The sequence below is a fragment of the Caretta caretta genome, chromosome 7 (assembly GCF_965140235.1).
Source record: "Caretta caretta isolate rCarCar2 chromosome 7, rCarCar1.hap1, whole genome shotgun sequence".
In the NCBI taxonomy this organism is placed as follows: domain Eukaryota; kingdom Metazoa; phylum Chordata; order Testudines; family Cheloniidae; genus Caretta; species Caretta caretta.
This window is the reverse complement of record NC_134212.1, coordinates 114735778-114752460: the sequence shown is the minus strand read 5'-3', so window position 1 is coordinate 114752460 and position 16683 is coordinate 114735778. Positions and strand designations below refer to the sequence as shown.

The window sequence follows — 16683 nt, the reverse complement described above, 5'->3', positions numbered from 1 at the left end:
AGTACTCCTTTTCTTTTTACTTGAGATCATTAACATTTCAACTCAAACATTTTCTCAAGTGAGAATTCTTTTATACATTTAGCATACATAGTTCTAGACCCAAACCTGCCATATAAGTGAATGGGGACTTTCAGTGAGTAAGGACTGCAGAATCAGGCCCTTAAGTACACTTAGCTACCCCCTCTTTGGAGTTCAAAATTCCCTATGTGATTGAAAGGGACAGAAGTTCCTTTAGGTGAGAAAAAAAGGGAAAGTGATCTCTGAACTATAATTTGCCTTGCGTGTATATATACACACCAACACACTGGAAGTAACAGGGTCTCATATCACAGTCTGCAAACAGAAATAGAACCTGCAATAATCCCAGACTCATTCCAGACCAGCTCTGTCACACAAAATTTAAAGGAAGTATACTGGTTGTTGTTTTAAGATTGTCTGAGTTATTGCAAAAACCTGATGCATAAAAATGGTGTGCAAGAAAGATGGGAGAAAAAGTGCAACGTATGATGAATGCTGCTAAATGGATGATGCCAGCATTGTCCAGAAAGCAGAAAAAATATGAACAGTGTGTGCAATAATTTAAATAAGACAACTTCCTTCCCTTATTTTACAGAGAATTTTTAGTAGGACGTGAAATCATATATGAACACACTGTTTATGCTTACTATATATAATAATCACAATAGTTTTTATAGTATCAAAGGGGATTAAAGTCAATAAAGCTACATTACATATGGAAATGGGCCAGTTACCAGTGGTTATTTGCCATCTTACTATGTACTTTTTTAACGTTAAAGTTACCAGAAATACAAAATTGAAACAAATGTCTTTGGAGGAAAACACCACAAGACAGGAAAGAATGCCATAAAACAAAAAGACTTTGAGCTCCCCCAGTGTTTTTCAGGAGCACAACAGCCTTTGATACAGGTACAGGTACAAGAAAATCCAATGCGCCCATAATATTTCAGTTAAAATGTTCTCAAAACAAAACCATGCAAAACCTGACTTTGTATTTTTTATAAATCTCAGCCAAGTTCATCAGATGCTTGAAAAACCTTCTGGGTACAGATTATAATAAAACTGAAGCTGCTTTGTGGCTTGGTATCAAAGACTTGGGGATTTCAGTCAAGTTTTGCTTGGTGTTTGAACTCAGAATTCAAAGCAAGTGATAGAAAGTTTACAAAAATGCCTTCATGAACCCACATGATAGAAACTATCAAGTTTGCACAGCTTTGTTCAGCATTCCACCAATTTTCTGTGAGCACTGTCACTTACAATATTAGATAAGTATCCCTTTACACACTGAGCCTGCATTTCTCAATCAGGAAGATTCCCAATAATATTAATAGATTTGCTACCCGAGTAAGGACTGTGAGGCCCCAAATGTACAAGAAGTAAGGCTATATTTCTACCTTGGGGGTTCCTAGTGATATTGACAAAATTATTCTTTTGCTCTTTTTCTTTGCAATGTAATTCAACGGCTTTATAATGTAGAGTTGTAAGCAGTGTTGTAGCCATGTAGAGTGATAAGGCAAATTGAGGTAACATCTTTTGTTGGACGAATTTCTGTTGGTGAGAGAGACAAGCTTTTGAGCTTATGCAGAACTCTTCTTCAGGTCTAGAATACATGTAATATGTGTTAACTACTTACACTAAACAATCTGTTCCACCCTATATTTAGTAGTGACACCCTGAATACATTTCCCAGACATGAAGAAGAGCTCTGCGTAAGCTCAGAAGCTTGTCTCTCCCACCCACCTTGTTTCTCCAATGTAGAGCTGAACAGGCACAATATATTATTCCTCTTTTTAAAATGAATACTCAACACGTAGGATACAAATTCACCAGAGATAGAAAAAATTTTCTTGTTGAAAAAAGGAAAAAATATTCCACAAAATTACCTCATCCATCTTGTCTCTCTAATATCCTGGGACCGACACAGCAACAGCAACACTACATATAAAATTTTAGACATTTTCCCTCATTTCGTCTAAATTTCAAAAGTTTCCAGCCAGCTCCAGCATTCACTGAAATATTTATAACAAATGTTACAAACTGTGTCTTCTTCTACATAAAACTGATATATTTCTAGGGAAAAATTGTAACAAATCTGTACATCAGCATAAGCAAGCGAGAGATGGGATCAAACTGGGAAATTTGAATCAAGATCTGGATTTCAAACCCCTTAAGTATGGGAGTATTTGATTGTTGTGGCCCATTTTCAAAATTCTGATCCAAACCTGGGTACAAACTTTTAATACTCTCAAAGAGACCATGGGAGAGAAGAAGGAGTTTCTGCCTGGACTTTGTGTTTTAGAACATTTCTAGAACAGAACACATGACTACAATGGTGTCTTTTGAAACATAAAATACAGCTGAATATAAAACACATTTGTTCCTAAAGCTTCTTACCTCACTTACTGCTTCTGATTGTTTCTTCACATTTATATTTACAGGTGTCTCATATACGCTTGTGAATGTGTTGTTTTTTGGGTTATGTCTATAAAAGAAAGTGTAATGGGAAATTAGAAACGTTATTGACCACCAGAAAGATAGGTTTTCTTTTTAGTCTTATATTTCTTAAAAACACTGAACGAACCCGTCCCACTCCCCAACATGACTATTGGGTTACACACAAGTTATTGTTTTATAGAGTAGGTGCCTACAACTAAATTAATTTTAATGATCATATCATATCAATGCTTGTTTCTAATAACAAAAGAGAATAATAGAATAAAAAACAACTGTCATCTCTTCCTTTCAAATGACAAATTTGACAGGAATTGATCATTATGAAATAAAAAACTTTCAGAAAAAAACCTCCCTCTAAAATCTGCATTTTACATATTTTTCTGGCTACTAAGTGAATTCACATCTTGTTAACTCTTAATTGCCAATACAGAAATCATAGTATAGTCACAATAGTTTACTTTTCTAAATACTTCAAATGACACTTATTTTGGTGTCTTCTAAGCTACAAGACAACATGACAAATGTGGAAATGTTACATATGAGGTCAGATTCCGATCTCATCTGCCAGTGCTGCCCATATTAATCCAGAGTAATTCCGCTGAAGCATCATGGAATCATAGAATATTAGGGTTGGAAGAGACCTCAAGAGGTGATCTAGTCCAATCCCCGGCTCAAAGCAGGACCAACCCCAACTAAATCAGTAGAGTTATTCTGGTTTCACACCACAATATGTGAGACCAGAATCTGTCCCAAACATACTCTTCTAATGAATTATGGTAACTTAAATTTTACACCGTGATTATTTTTTATAAGGAAGCACACTTACGCTTGACAGTAAGGCTTTTTCTGATAGCTGATAAAGTTATTTACAGTCAGCATCATCTTGCAGACTTCACAGTGAAAACAGGCTTTGTGCCATGTCTAGAATTGCAAAAGATAAAAATATAGTGAAAGTTTCTTGTATTTCATATTGTATTATTCTAGTGATTTTTAAACACCAATATTGATCCCTTCTATCTATATAATTAATAACCATTTCCCATGTGTGAATGGACATGCACTAAATAGATCAATTGTCATTTTGAATTTGTTTGTTGTTTTTAATTTTGTTCCAACAAACTTTTATCATGAAGTTCATCTCAGTTCTGAAATCCAGTATGAATAAAGAATGTACAGTTTGGGGAGTTTTGGCAGTGTCTTCAATGGAAGCAGGATGAGGCCCAATATTAGTAAGTAAAGTACCAATGCATATGTTTATTAATGTCCAAAATGATCAAGATAGAGAATGTCTACTGACCTGATCTATACAGTTTATCTTCTCAGCAGAGTAAACCCCAAAACCGCATCTAGCACAAGGCTGAACATTCATCTTGAAATCAACAGAGTGAAGAATATATATATCTATATATACACAAAAGGTTCAAAGACTATGAAGATGACTTTCCACTCTGTATGTAACACACTCCAGATAGCGCAATCAAGCCCTTTTGCTCTGCAGTCAAGGATCACATTAAAGTTCTGAATCGAAGTGTCTCACTCTCTTTTGCTGACCTTCTGCTTCGAAGTCAGCTGCTGGCTGGCTTTTAAAGCTGCCAGTTACTAAGAGGGGTTATTTTGGCAACTGGGTAAGTATGTACAGAAGGGGAGCTCTCAGTGACATATTTCTCTAAATAGAAGAGTGAACTCATAGAAAAGAATCATGTTCATGTGAATGATAGAAACTGGTCATTCAGTTTCTAGGCTTTGCAGTTTAACACGAGTTGTCATAACCCCAGGATGGAGCTAATGGTATCAACAGTACCATTATCAAATTAGTAGGTAGCTGGTCACCTCCATGTGGGGTATATGAGCTCACTAGAGTGACCAGACAGCAAGTGTGAAAGATCGGGACGGGGGTGAGGGGTAATAGGACCCTATGTAAGAAAAAGCCCCAAATATCAGGACTGTCCCTATAAAATCAGGACATCTGGTCACCCTAGAGCTCACTAAGCGATAGTCTGTGCCTTTAGGAACAGCTCTGTATAAGGTAGCTGTGCCACCTATCAAAGTCAGATTCAAGGCTCACAGAATTTGTCAGACCACTCTGTTTATTAGCAAAGCGCTTTGCCAGTGCACCCAGATATGTGAGCCCCATACAAAAGCTCAAGCTAATTTATTTATACAGATAAGCCAAAGCCAATTTAACATAACAGACAAAAGGAAGAGAAACTGACAAATATACATACATATCTTATTTGCATACTAACCTTTACCAATCTCCTAGCTCAGTAGGAGCTCTAAGTTAATTAGTTTGAGGACCCATTGTCTCACACTCCTTAATGTTTCTCTTCCTGACAACTATATTTCAACAAACCTTTCAAGCAGCATTTCTTTAATGAATTATAATTTAAATGGTTTCAGAATAACAGCCGTGTTAGTCTGTATTCGCAAAAAGAAAAGGAGTACTTGTGGCACCTTAGAGACTAACCAATTTATTTGAGCATGAGCTTTCGTGAGCTACAGCTCACTTCATCAGATGCATACCGTGGATAGATTTCCACTCCAAACGGCTAAATGCAGTGCCTTGCATAATGACAGGTTTCAGAGTAACAGCCGTATAATTCATTCTACTTTCACACACCCCAGAAGGAGTTCAGGGAAGAAAATTGAACTCAGAGATTCACAATTTCCTCCATGCTCCCCATTTGCTCCTGGGGGGTGTAATCTGCTACATCCCAGACAAGAGCAAATTACTTCCCCTTACCTACGGTGACCAGATAGCAACTGTGAAAAAACGGGACGGGGGTGGGGGGTAATAGCCACCTATATAAGAAAAGTCCCAAAAAATGGGACTGTCCCTTTAAAAACGGGACATCTGGTCACCCTACCCTTGCCCCAAGTCACCTGCACTTGGTGTGCTGTGGGGAGGCAAAGCCAATACCAAGCTCATTCTCTGCCCCTCTCCCCCTCCTATTGCTTCTGCCGTTGAGATACAGGGAGGCCCCACCTGGGGTTGGGGGAAGCCTTTTATTTCAAAGAATTCCAAGCATTAACAAACCTAACAGGCTATGTAACAAACGGGACACTTGGCCTGTCAACCACAGCCAAGATAATGGCCCTAGTTACATCACAGCTAGAAAATCTAATCTAATAATATTATTAAATAACTCACTTGAGGTTCTTCCGTCCAGGAGAGGAGATGACAATGGCCATTGCAGCAATGGTGTTGATTATATTCATATTTCGTATTTTTAATTACTGTGAAAGCCATGGATGGGTTTGAAGTAAACCAAAGCCAAAGCCATGGATGGGGTTGAAGTAAACATTATAAGAATAAAAATAAAATGTTTTAACTACTTTTCAACAGAGGCCTAGAACTGGAAGAATGAAACAGGACTGAGTCCCGCCTGGTATTTCCAGTTCTTGTCGGAGTTCCTTAGAGAGGTACTGCTCTCTGTTTGTTGATTTCATTATCCTTCTGTTTTGGTGCAAGGCCACAAAGTTTTCACACCTGCATGTTAAAATCAGGCTTACAGATTATGCTGCGCATCTAGGATTTTTGACCTAGATATTCAATTTTTAACCATTTAAGGCTTTGATCCTGCAAAGTGAGGTGCACCTGCAGATCTATGCATGTCACAGGGGGTTGAAATTATTTTACTACTGTAATTTATTCTGCACGGTACACATTTAACTTTGTAGTCACCTGGAAGTGGGTCCTTTAGTGTAGAAAACCATTCCTTAGCTATGTGAATTTTATCAAGTGAAAAAGGATTTGTTTTTGAACAAAAAACATGCTTATTAGAAACAAAAATTGAGCTGTTCCAAGTAAAACCAAACCTGTTTCCTAGCAACAATGGCCTTGCTTTTAGAAGAGGGTGTTACCAAGTTTTGTGATTTTATCACAAGTTGTGTGGTATTTGGGGTCTTTCTAAAACCCTAGCTCATGAAGTCATATGAATACATGAGCTCAGCTTTAAAAAAATATATATTCCAGCCCTTAGAGGTGTGGAGAAAACCTTAAAAATGTAACCGAAATGCAGTGTTGATTTTATTGGGGGGGGCCTCACAAATTTTAGAAAAACAAGGTCAGTGAGATAGTCTCTTTTATTTAACCTTCTGTTGGTGAGAAAGATAAGCTTTTGAGTTTACACAGAGCTCTTCTTCAAATCAGGGAAACATTGTCACAAGGTGGAACAGATTGTTTAGCATAAGTAGTTGAAACAGGTATCAAGGGACCATTTAAGGTGAAGTGCCCTGTTAAGATCTCAGCAGTCATAGGGAGTTAGTTTAGTCAGTTACAAAATGCTTAATTTTTGTTAAAGGCCCAGCTACCTGAACCATGAGACTCTCAGCCTTCATTTAAAAAAGAAATAGGTTTCTAACTCTCAGGGTTGCAGAGAAACACCTGAACATATGAAGCAAACACAGCTGGATCAAAAGCTAGAAGAGAAATAACGCCCTGCCCTGCCAATTTATTATTTTAAAGACACCTCATGATTTGTAAACCAATCTCAGGACTTTTAGGGCCAGATTCCTGATCGCTGAGCGTTTGGACTTGGCAATACTGTGTTCACACCCTAATTGTTCAGAAACCAGAAGGGAATGAAAAAGAAACTCCAAAGTACTACGGGTGGGGTTTTTTCAACCCGCCTCCCCCTAAGCCCTCCTGCTTGTTAAGCCAAGCTCAGCATTTTGGGCAGCCGCCGGACACAGGATTTTGAAGGCTAGGGGTTGGCAGGAGGGCAAAGAGATTTGAGAAAATTCCCTTTTCAGGGCTCCCATGCTGCCAAACAGCGAGAAGGTGCAAATTTCCCCACCAAATTCGGGCCCTGAGGAGTGGCTGTGGGGCGCAGGGCTCCCCACAGGGCTGATGGGGGGCAAGTTTGGGGAGCTTCGCCTCGCCCCCTCTTGCGCTAGGGGGGCCGTCAGCAGCTCGGTCCCCACCCCGTGCCCCTCAGGGGCGGGATAGGGGGCAGCCGCCTGTGAGGCAGCGGAGGGTGGGGCTCGTATCTGCCCCCTCCGAGCCGGAAGAGCCGCCGCAGCTGCCCGCCCGGGCACAGGGCGGGGACGCTGGGCGCGGCCCGTGGGTCCTGCCGCTTTTCCTTTCGCTTTGCCCGCGCGGTCAGAGACCGCCGCGCTGACGGGAGCAGGAGCAGGAGCAGGCCCTGGCCCTGCTGCGGACGGAGAGGGGGACGGCGCAAGGTCAGTGGGCCCTGGCGAGGCGACCGCCCCCACCTGTCCGCGTCTGATCCCCCCTCCCCCGGGGCGGGGCGGGTCCGACCCGGCCCTCCCAGCCCTGATCCTCCCCCCGGTACCTGAACCCCCCCCCGACCCCTGTTCCCAGCCCTGACCCTCCCCCCGGTACCTGAACGCCCCCCCCCCACCCCTGTTCCCAGCCCTGACACTCCCCCGGTACTTGACCCCCCCCTCAAACCCCCTCCCACCCCTGTTCCCAGCCCTGACACTCCCCCGGTACTTGATCCCCCCCACCCCTGTTCCCAGCCCTGACACTCCCCCGGTACTTGATCCCCCCCCTCAACCCCCCCCACCCCTGTTCCCAGCCCTGACCCTCCCCCCGGTACCTGAACCCCCCCCAACCCCCTCCCACCCCTGTTCCCAGCCCTGACCCTCCCCCCGGTACCTGAACCCCCCTCAACCCCCCCCACCCCTGTTCCCAGCCCTGACCCTCCCCCCGGTACCTGAACCCCCCCCAACCCCCTCCCACCCCTGTTCCCAGCCCTGACCCTCCCCCCAGTACCCAACCCCCTCCCACCCCTGACACTCCCCCCGGTACCTGACCCCCCCCTCCCACCCCTGTTCCCAGCCCTGACCCTCCCCCCGGTACCTGACCCCCCCCCCCTCAAACCTCCTCCCACCCCTGTTCCCAGCCCTGACCCTCCCCCCGGTACCTGAACCCCCCCCAACCCCCTCCCACCCCTGTTCCCAGCCCTGACCCTCCCCCCAGTACCCGACCCCCCCCAACCCCCTCCCACCCCTGACACTCCCCCCGGTACCTGACCCCCCCCTCAAACCCCCTCCCACTCGTGTTCCCAGCCCTGACCCTCCCCCCGGTACCTGACACCCCCCCCCCTCAAACCCGCTCCCAGCCCTGACCCCCCCCCTTAAAACCCTTTCCCACCCCTGTTCCCAGCCCTGACCCTTCCCCTAACCCCCCCCCCCCCCCCCCCCGGTACCTGATCCCACCCTCAAACCCCCTCCCACCCCTGTTCCCAGCCCTGACCCTCCCCCCGGTACCTGAACCCCCTCCTCAAACCCCCTCCCACTCCTGTTCCCAGCCCTGACCTTCCCCCCCGGTACCTACCCCCCCGCCACCCCTGTTCCCAGCCCTGACCCTCCCCCCAGTACCTGACCTGACCCCCCCAACCCTGTTCCCAGCCGAGCTGATCCTCTCCCCAGTACCTGACCTCTCTACCTCACCCGCCCCTCAAACCGCCTCCCGCCCTGTTCCCAGCCCTGACTCTCCCCCAGTGCCTGACCCCTCCTCAAACCCCCTCCCACCCCTGTTCCCAGCGCTGACCCTCTCCCAGTACCTGAACCCCCCCCACCTCACCCGCCTCTCAAACCCTCTCCCATCCCTGTTCCCAGCCCTGACCCCCCAGTATCTGACCCCCCACCTCACCTGCCCTTCACACCCCCTCCCACCCCTGTTTCCAGCCCTGACCCTCCCCCCAGTACCTGACCCCCGCCTCCTTCCACCCCTCACCTCACCTTCCTTTCAAACCCCGTCCCACCCCTGTTCCCGCCCTGACTCCCCCTCCCCCAATACCTGACACCCCCCCTTCCACTCCTCACCTCACCGGCCCGAGTGGGGCCAAGCCGTGTGGTGCGGTCCCGACCCAGCGCCCTGGCCGGAGTGGCCTTGGGGCGCAGGGCTCCCCATAGGGGTGATGGGGGGCAGGTTTGGAGCCCCTCTATCCCCCTGTCCCCCCCGTGCCTAATCCTCTCTAACTCTGTCCTTCACCCCCCTCCCCAATCCTTTCCCTTCCTTCCCCAGTGTCTGCCCCTACTGACTTAACCCCATGTTCTACCTCCTGTCAGACCCCTCTAACCCCCACTCCAATTCTCTCCTCTCCCTTCCCATATCCGACCTCCGCTCTAACTCCGCTCTTTCCACCCCATGCTTCCACCCCCTCCCCCAGTGCCGGACCCTAACCCCTTCATTCCACCTCTCACTCCATGCCTGATCATCTTCCTCCCACCCTGTAACCATGGTTGCCCTGTTTTTTGTCCTGGCAAATCTGTAAGGGGGCTCTCAGTACACACTGCCGGATATCCTGTCTTATGGGCTCAGAATCATCCTGTACTTTGTACTTCAGAGATGGCAACGCTACCTCTAACCCTCCTTCCGCCACCCCAGCTCCTGGACCCCACCTTCCAATGTCTCTCCTTTTTCCCTGTCCCCAAGAATCTGACCCTGTCCTCCTCCTTCCCCACTGACCACTAGCAACTCATCCCCTCTAAGCTCCTTTTTCTTTCTGGCCCCAGAGCCTGATCCTGTCCTCCTTCCTACGCACCCCAGAGCTTAACCCTCCTCCCCCCCCTTTTCTGGCCACACTTTCTAACCCCCTGCTTCTCCCTAGCATCTGACCCTCCGCTTCCAGTGCCTGAGTCTTCCTCCAATCTTCAATGTTTCATCCCTTTCTTTTCTTCTTCCTTGAGCCCCAGAGGTTCTTCCCTTTCTGCCCCCCAGCCTTAGGCCTTGTCTACACCAGAAAGGTGGACTATACTGGTGTAGTTAAAGTGAAACAACACTCCATTTTCCGTGCCGTGTGGATGCAGTTCTGTTGGTATAAAGGTGCTTTATTCCTGTCTATTCCTGTACAGGAAAGGGAATAAGCTATATTGCTATAAGATAACTTTATACTGATATAACTGCCTCCACACTGATGTAACTATTTTTGTTAAAAAAAAAAAAAAAAAAAATCACACCCGAGAGGCTAACAGTTCATTTAGAATCCCGCAATTCCCGTAGGTAGTACAAATTATTCCATCCATTTGTGCATTATTTTGCATTTATTAATACTCATTTTCTTTCATGCATTCATTCACCTATCTGTATTAGGTCCCTTTGAAATTCCTCGTCTTCCCTAAATAATCTTTTCCCTTTTGCAATAATTTGCAAATTCCGCCACCTTCAAAGTTCATATCCTTTTCCAGATCACCGAGAAACATATTAAACATCATCAGACTTAGCCCTAGTGCTTTATGAACTGTGAGTATTCATATTCTGCGGGGGCTGAAAACCACTTTCCCTTTTACTTTCAACCTGCACTGGGGTTGGTACACAGTATTCAGATCAATGTCCACACAACCTATCTAATATCTGTTTGCATAGTCCTACATTCCACTGGTATCTAATCTGACAGTCCACGTTTCTAATCTGTCACTTGATGAGTTCAATAGGACATGTATGAGTAAGGGCTACTCTAATGAATAATTGTTTGCAGGAATGGGACAAGCATCAACTGTTCTGCTCTCCACTAAATACTGTGATTTTAAAAAAAACCTTTTCACCTGGTAAATAGTATGTTTTTTCTTATACAGGGGAAATGATTGCTTTCAGTTACACTGGCGTAATTCTGAAACAACTCCACTGACTTTGTGAAGTTGCTCTGAATTTATATTGGAGTGATTGAAAGCAGAATTTGTCCCAAGTGAAATAATTTACCTAGGGGGCTGCTATGAAATCTTAGAAGAGTAATATGCTTTTTAATTTCTGAGCATAACTTTCTTTACTTTTTTAAAAACACACGAATCTTAGGAAAATATAAAACAAATAATGTGTGAAGTAGACAGAAGTAGTGAAATTCAAAATTAAGACTGATCTACATCCATGAGTCACATCACTGTACTTTTCCCCCAAACACAATTGGATATATGTATGTGAGAAAAATCGAAATCTTCCATTCGTGTATGTTGTTGTAGTCATGCTGGTTCCAGAATATTAGAGAGCCAAGGTGAGTGGAAGTAATATGTCTTATTGCACTGACTTCTTTTGGGGAGAGAGAGAAATTTTTGAACTTGCACAAAGCTCTTCTTCAGGTCTGGGAAACTAGTTAGTTTGAAGTCTGAAGAAGAGCTCCGTGTAAGCTTGAAAGCTTGTTTCTCTCACCAACAGAAGCTGGTCCAATAAAAGATATTACCTCACCCAACTTGTCTCTAGAAAAATCAAAAGCATTCTTTTTGAGTTTTCAGGATATCTTCCAATTGGATTATAACTACAGTGGAATAACCTAAATATTTTGGTTTCAGATTTTTAGAGCTGCCTTTCCAACATACTGGTTTTGGTCCACTTTGACTGAATTACAAAGCATCTTGAAAACATGGTATGAGGACCTTTCACTAAAAATGTATTTTTATTTTTGATCTTAGCTGCAGTTTATGGACAGATTTTTAGAGTCACTTTTTAATAATTACAATAAAAAATGTAGCAGAGGTGGTTGAATACGTGTAGTATTGGATTGATGCAGGATCCAAAAAACGATGGTTACTCCTAGCCTATGAAACATCCTGCAACATAGCAGACTGATGATTAACCCCAAATACATTTGGGGTTATGCCTGGGGGATTTATTCGGCTTTTTAGTTACAGAAGTGTTTAAAAAAAATGATAGCACTCCTCAAAGGACACTTATATTCAAGTTCTCTGTTTTATTCTGTGTGCATAGATGGAAGAAAATCAATCCAGTCCTGTGCCCGCAGAGAAGGATGGAGATCGAGGTGATATGCTGGATGCAAGGCCAGACAGAAGTTTGAGACTCTCCTTGTTTGAAAAGTAAGTTTAGTTTTATTATATTTTTACATTTCAGTCTATATGCAATGGAATGAATCCCAGACCATCTATGCCCCAAAAGTGAACAGATACTGCTGGAAAAATGTTAAATATGCCATCTTAAATCAGGATTTAGAAAATTACATTCCGTCAGCGCTGCTTATGAATTTATACACCCCATGTCCATTGAAAGTATTTCTCTATCCAGACAGTGCATGATTGTATGGGAAGGAGAAACAGACCATGATGCATGATGCTTATTCTTCACTTTTACTGTACGCCCATGATTTCCAAAACGAAAATCTTGGAAATTCCTAGTTGGCTTAATTTTAGATTTTATTAATAATAATTATTTATGGTTCTTTTTCAAACATGGTTGCTTAGTGTTGTTTTTAAATTCATATTTAGTCATCTAAATAAGTGGCCTGTCTTTCTGTCTTGAACAGAGAGTCTGATCAAAGGGTTAGAGCACAAGCCTATGAGTCAGATGATCTGAGTTTTCTTCTTGCCACAGACACAGTGTGAGCTTAGGCAAGCCCCTTAATTTCTCTGCCTCCATTTCCTTATTTCTAAAATGAGCATTTTGTGAGGCTCAATCAGCATAAAGCACTTTGAGGTTCTCTGATGGAAGACACAATAGGCTAAGTATTATAATCAATTTCCTAAATATTTTGAGTACAGCATTACATTTTCTGCAGATATAAAATGGAGGATGTAACATTTCACTTCCAGAATCAACAAAACTTTTTTTTTTAAAAGGCTTATTCATTTAAAATGAATTAAACTTGTTTTAACAGTATACTAGCTTGTCTGTTCTAAGGGGAAATAGTCTATTTCTATCCTTATGCTAAATTGCTTACAGTTTACCTCTTGTTAATGAAGACCATTCATTGTGTGTTCGAGCAATCTGACTGGCTACTGTACCAGGCATCTATTCTTTGGGAATACCTTGAATCTACAAATTGAAGCTATATCACTCTTAAAATACTTCTGGACGTTTGTTGTACCTTAAAGCCAGGGTCTCAAAGTTAAAGGCCACATGCAGTAAGTCAGCGCCGGGCATAGAATCCAAGCGTCTTGTCTGCCAAGACCATGCTCTACAAGCTAACATTACAACCCAGTAACACCTCAGTATGAGACATTTCCTGGTGGTTAATTTTGGTTGTATTTAATGGTTCTTGGCTTTGTTCTTGCCATCAACTTTTCCTACCAGGTGGTCAGTACTTTCAAGGAAATATGTGTTATGCACTCAGTTTATTATTGCTAAAGTACATACGTGGGCACAAAAGGAAAACGGTTAACTTGGTGCTGTTGACAAGGCACCTCTTTGTTCCAATGTAGAAGGAAACAGAATTGTGACACTATAGAAAGTGAATTGTGAACCATGCAGAAGGGGAAAACTTTGCAGCTCCTGTTAGCCCCTCTGTGGCTGCAGCTTGGGGATTCGGTTCCATGCAGCCCTAGAGCAGAGAAAGGAAGTAGTTGAAAATCTACACCAGTCTGGTGTATTTCTCTCAGTGCAGTAAAACTTACAACGCAGACCACAGCATAAATTGGTGCAGTCTCACCAGAAATCATTTCCATTCTGTGGCTTTTCCACAGCAAATCTGTGATGCTATCAATCCAGTCGCGGGCCTCTGCCTTAGACACATGGCTAAGTGGCCCAGTGTCAGCTATCGAATTGCAACATGGCAATTTTCCTCTTCTTTTCTTCCAGTTGGGGGAATTTAATTCTGTATGTTTCATCTCTTTGAAAAGCTTTCTAGATTTATTACCATTTTAGGAAACAATGTGGTTCAAGGAAATAAGCTGATTTGTTAAAAATCACCTGCTTTTTTGCAAAAAGAAAAGGAGTACTTGTGGCACCTTAGAGACTAACCAATTTATCTGAGCATAAGCTTTCGTGAGCTACAGCTCACTTCTTCGGATGCATACTGTGGAAAATACAGAAGATGTTCTTATACATACAAACCATGAAAAAATGGGTGTTTACCACCACAAAAGGTTTTCTCTCCCCCCACCCCACTCTCCTGCTGGTAATAGCTTATCTAAAGTGATCACTCTCCTTACAATGATAATACTCTCCAGCACAAATCCAGGGTTTAACAAGAACGTCTGAGGAATGGGGGGGGGGGGGGGGAGGGGGAGGGTGTAGGAAAAAACAAGGGGAAATAGGTTACCTTGCCACTCCCAGTCTCTATTCAAGCCTAAGTTAATTGTATCCAATTTGCAAATGAATTCCAATTCAACAGTCTCTTGCTGGAGTCTGGATTTGAAGTTTTTCTGTTGTAATATCACAACTTTCATGTCTGTAATCGCATGAGCAGAGAGATTGAAGTGTTCTCTGACTGGTTTATGAATGTTATAATTCTTGACATCTGATTTGTGTCCATTTATTCTTTTACGTAGAGACTGTCTAGTTTGACCAATGTACATGGCAGAGGGGCATTGGTGGCACATGATGGCATATATCACATTGGTAGATGAGCAGGTGAACGAGCCTCTGATAGTGTGGCTGATGTTATTAGGCCCTGTGATGGTGTCCCCTGAATAGATATGTGGGCACAGTTGGCCAACGGGCTTTGTTGCAAGGATAGGTTAGTGGTTCTGTTGTGTGGTATGTGGTTGCTGGTGAGTATTTGCTTCAGGTTGGGGGGCTGTCTGTAGGCAAGGACTGGCCTGTCTCCCAAGATTTGTGAGAGTGTTGGGTCATCCATCAGGCTAGGTTGTAGATCCCTAATAATGCGTTGGAGGGGTTTTAGTTGAGGGCTGAAGGTGATGGCTAGTGGCGTTCTGTTATTTTCTTTGTTAGGCCTGTCCTGTAGTAGGTGACTTCTGGGAACTCTTCTGGCTCTATCAATCTGTTTCTTCACTTCCGCAGGTGGGTATTGTAGTTGTAAGAATGCTTGATAGAGATCTTGTAGGTGTTTGTCTCTGTCTGAGGGGTTGGAGCAAATGCGGTTGTATCGCAGAGCTTGGCTGTAGACAATGGATCTTGTGGTGTGGTCAGGGTGAAAGCTGGAGGCATGTAGGTAGGAATAGCGGTCAGTAGGTTTCCGGTATAGGGTGGTGGTTATGTGACCATCAAAACCTGCTTTTTTGTTTTGTTTCATTACCACTAGATGGCAGGCTAATATCATTTTTGTTTGTTAAAAAAAAATCACCAGAGAGTGATCACTTAGAGAATCACAGTTGTATGAGCAATTGATATGGTTTTTATTTTGCTGAGCAGAAATCACAAGGTACTGCATGGCAAGCTTGATGACAATAAAAGTGTGAAAAGTTAATGGTTAAAAGAAAATTTGGCTGATGATTTGAAAAATATATGTGCATTCTCCATGTGTTCTTTGGAAACAAAAATACGCTTTTTTCTCATCTCCTTTGTGTGATTCTGTAATACTTTTATGTGCCTTTTATCTCTTTGTAAAAAATTCTCATTTCTTCACAGGATGCTTTAATATCTTACCTTTCATGCACTTAAGCATCACTTGAAATTTCAAAGATGTCACCCCAAATAGTAACAAGGCATTTTAAAATTCATGTTGTGTTCTGCCTCCCTCCACATAATTGCTCTGTCCATTGTGTGTCATATGAAAATATGTGTGTGGTGGGCATTGGAGAAGCACAGGAGCCATCATTTCTTTTAAGCATCCAGAGGCCAGAATTCAACACAAATGGTAAAATTCTGGTCCCATTGAAGTCAGCGAGAGTTTAACCATTAACTTCAGTGGGGCTAGGATTTCATCCACAATGTATTTTTAAAACCAACTGAATGCCTCTGTAGTATGGCAGAGTAGAGCTTGCTTTGTTAGCATCCATGGTTGTATTTTTAGTGCACTTGGCTAAAGTGAAGCATCCATGGGCAGTGGCTGTAAGAATTTGGATACCAGTACAACTATTATTGAATTGTATAGAACTGTTTGTCCTTGGGTTACTTTACCTTTTGCCCACTGCTCTTCTCTATCTCTTTTACATTTCATATTCCCCTTCTCAGGGCATATCTACACTATAAACTTAAGTTGACTGTGTGGAGAGAGGAGAGCCCGGAGGGGGGTGAGGGTCAGCTGGGTTCCCAGTGGGGAGATCCGTGCCCAGTGTCTGGTTGGCTGCCACGTTCCCAGAAGGGAGCTGAGAAGCCCAGTGCAGTTGTCCCATTCCTGGCAGGGAGCGGGAAGCCGAGAGCTATGGGTCAGCCAGGCTTCCGGTGGGGACATCCGCACCCAGAGTCTGGTCAGCTGCCATGCTCCCAATGCGGAGCTGAAAGCCCGGGTGGCAGCCCGAATTGGAGCCAGGAACCTGGATGGCAGCCTGGCTAAAAGCCGGGATCCCGGGAGCCAGCCGAGCAGAGAGCCGAAGTGGCAGCCTGAGCTAGGAGCCTGAGTGGCAGCCTGGCTTGGAGTGGAGACCGGGCAGCAGGCCAGCTATTTTTTTGTCAAT

The 16683-nt window shown here is 43.9% G+C and overlaps 2 protein-coding genes across 5 annotated transcripts in view; one reads left to right on the top strand and one right to left on the bottom strand.

Annotated features, from left to right (window-relative positions):
* NRAP (nebulin related anchoring protein) overlaps positions 1 to 4035 on the bottom strand; it is a 59322-nt gene extending 55287 nt beyond the window's left edge. For both annotated transcript variants that reach the window (XM_048858499.2, XM_048858500.2), the window contains exons 1-3: positions 3770 to 4035; positions 3299 to 3393; positions 2413 to 2500 (exon numbers count right to left, since the gene is read on the bottom strand). In XM_048858499.2, coding sequence (XP_048714456.2) covers positions 2413 to 2500; positions 3299 to 3393; positions 3770 to 3841 — 255 coding nt within the window. In that variant the 5' untranslated portion in view covers positions 3842 to 4035. The remainder of the gene's footprint in view (positions 1 to 2412; positions 2501 to 3298; positions 3394 to 3769) is intronic.
* A 3370-nt stretch (positions 4036 to 7405) lies between these two features.
* The window catches only part of CASP7 (caspase 7), a 34296-nt gene continuing 25018 nt past the window's right edge, over positions 7406 to 16683 (top strand). The window contains exons 1-3 of one of the 3 annotated variants that reach the window (XM_048857848.2): positions 7406 to 7656; positions 11728 to 11801; positions 12143 to 12249. In XM_048857848.2, the coding sequence (XP_048713805.2) occupies positions 11799 to 11801; positions 12143 to 12249 (110 nt within the window). In that variant the 5' untranslated portion in view covers positions 7406 to 7656; positions 11728 to 11798. The remainder of the gene's footprint in view (positions 7657 to 11727; positions 11802 to 12142; positions 12250 to 16683) is intronic. The other 2 variants (XM_048857846.2, XM_048857847.2) reach the window with 2 other exon arrangements.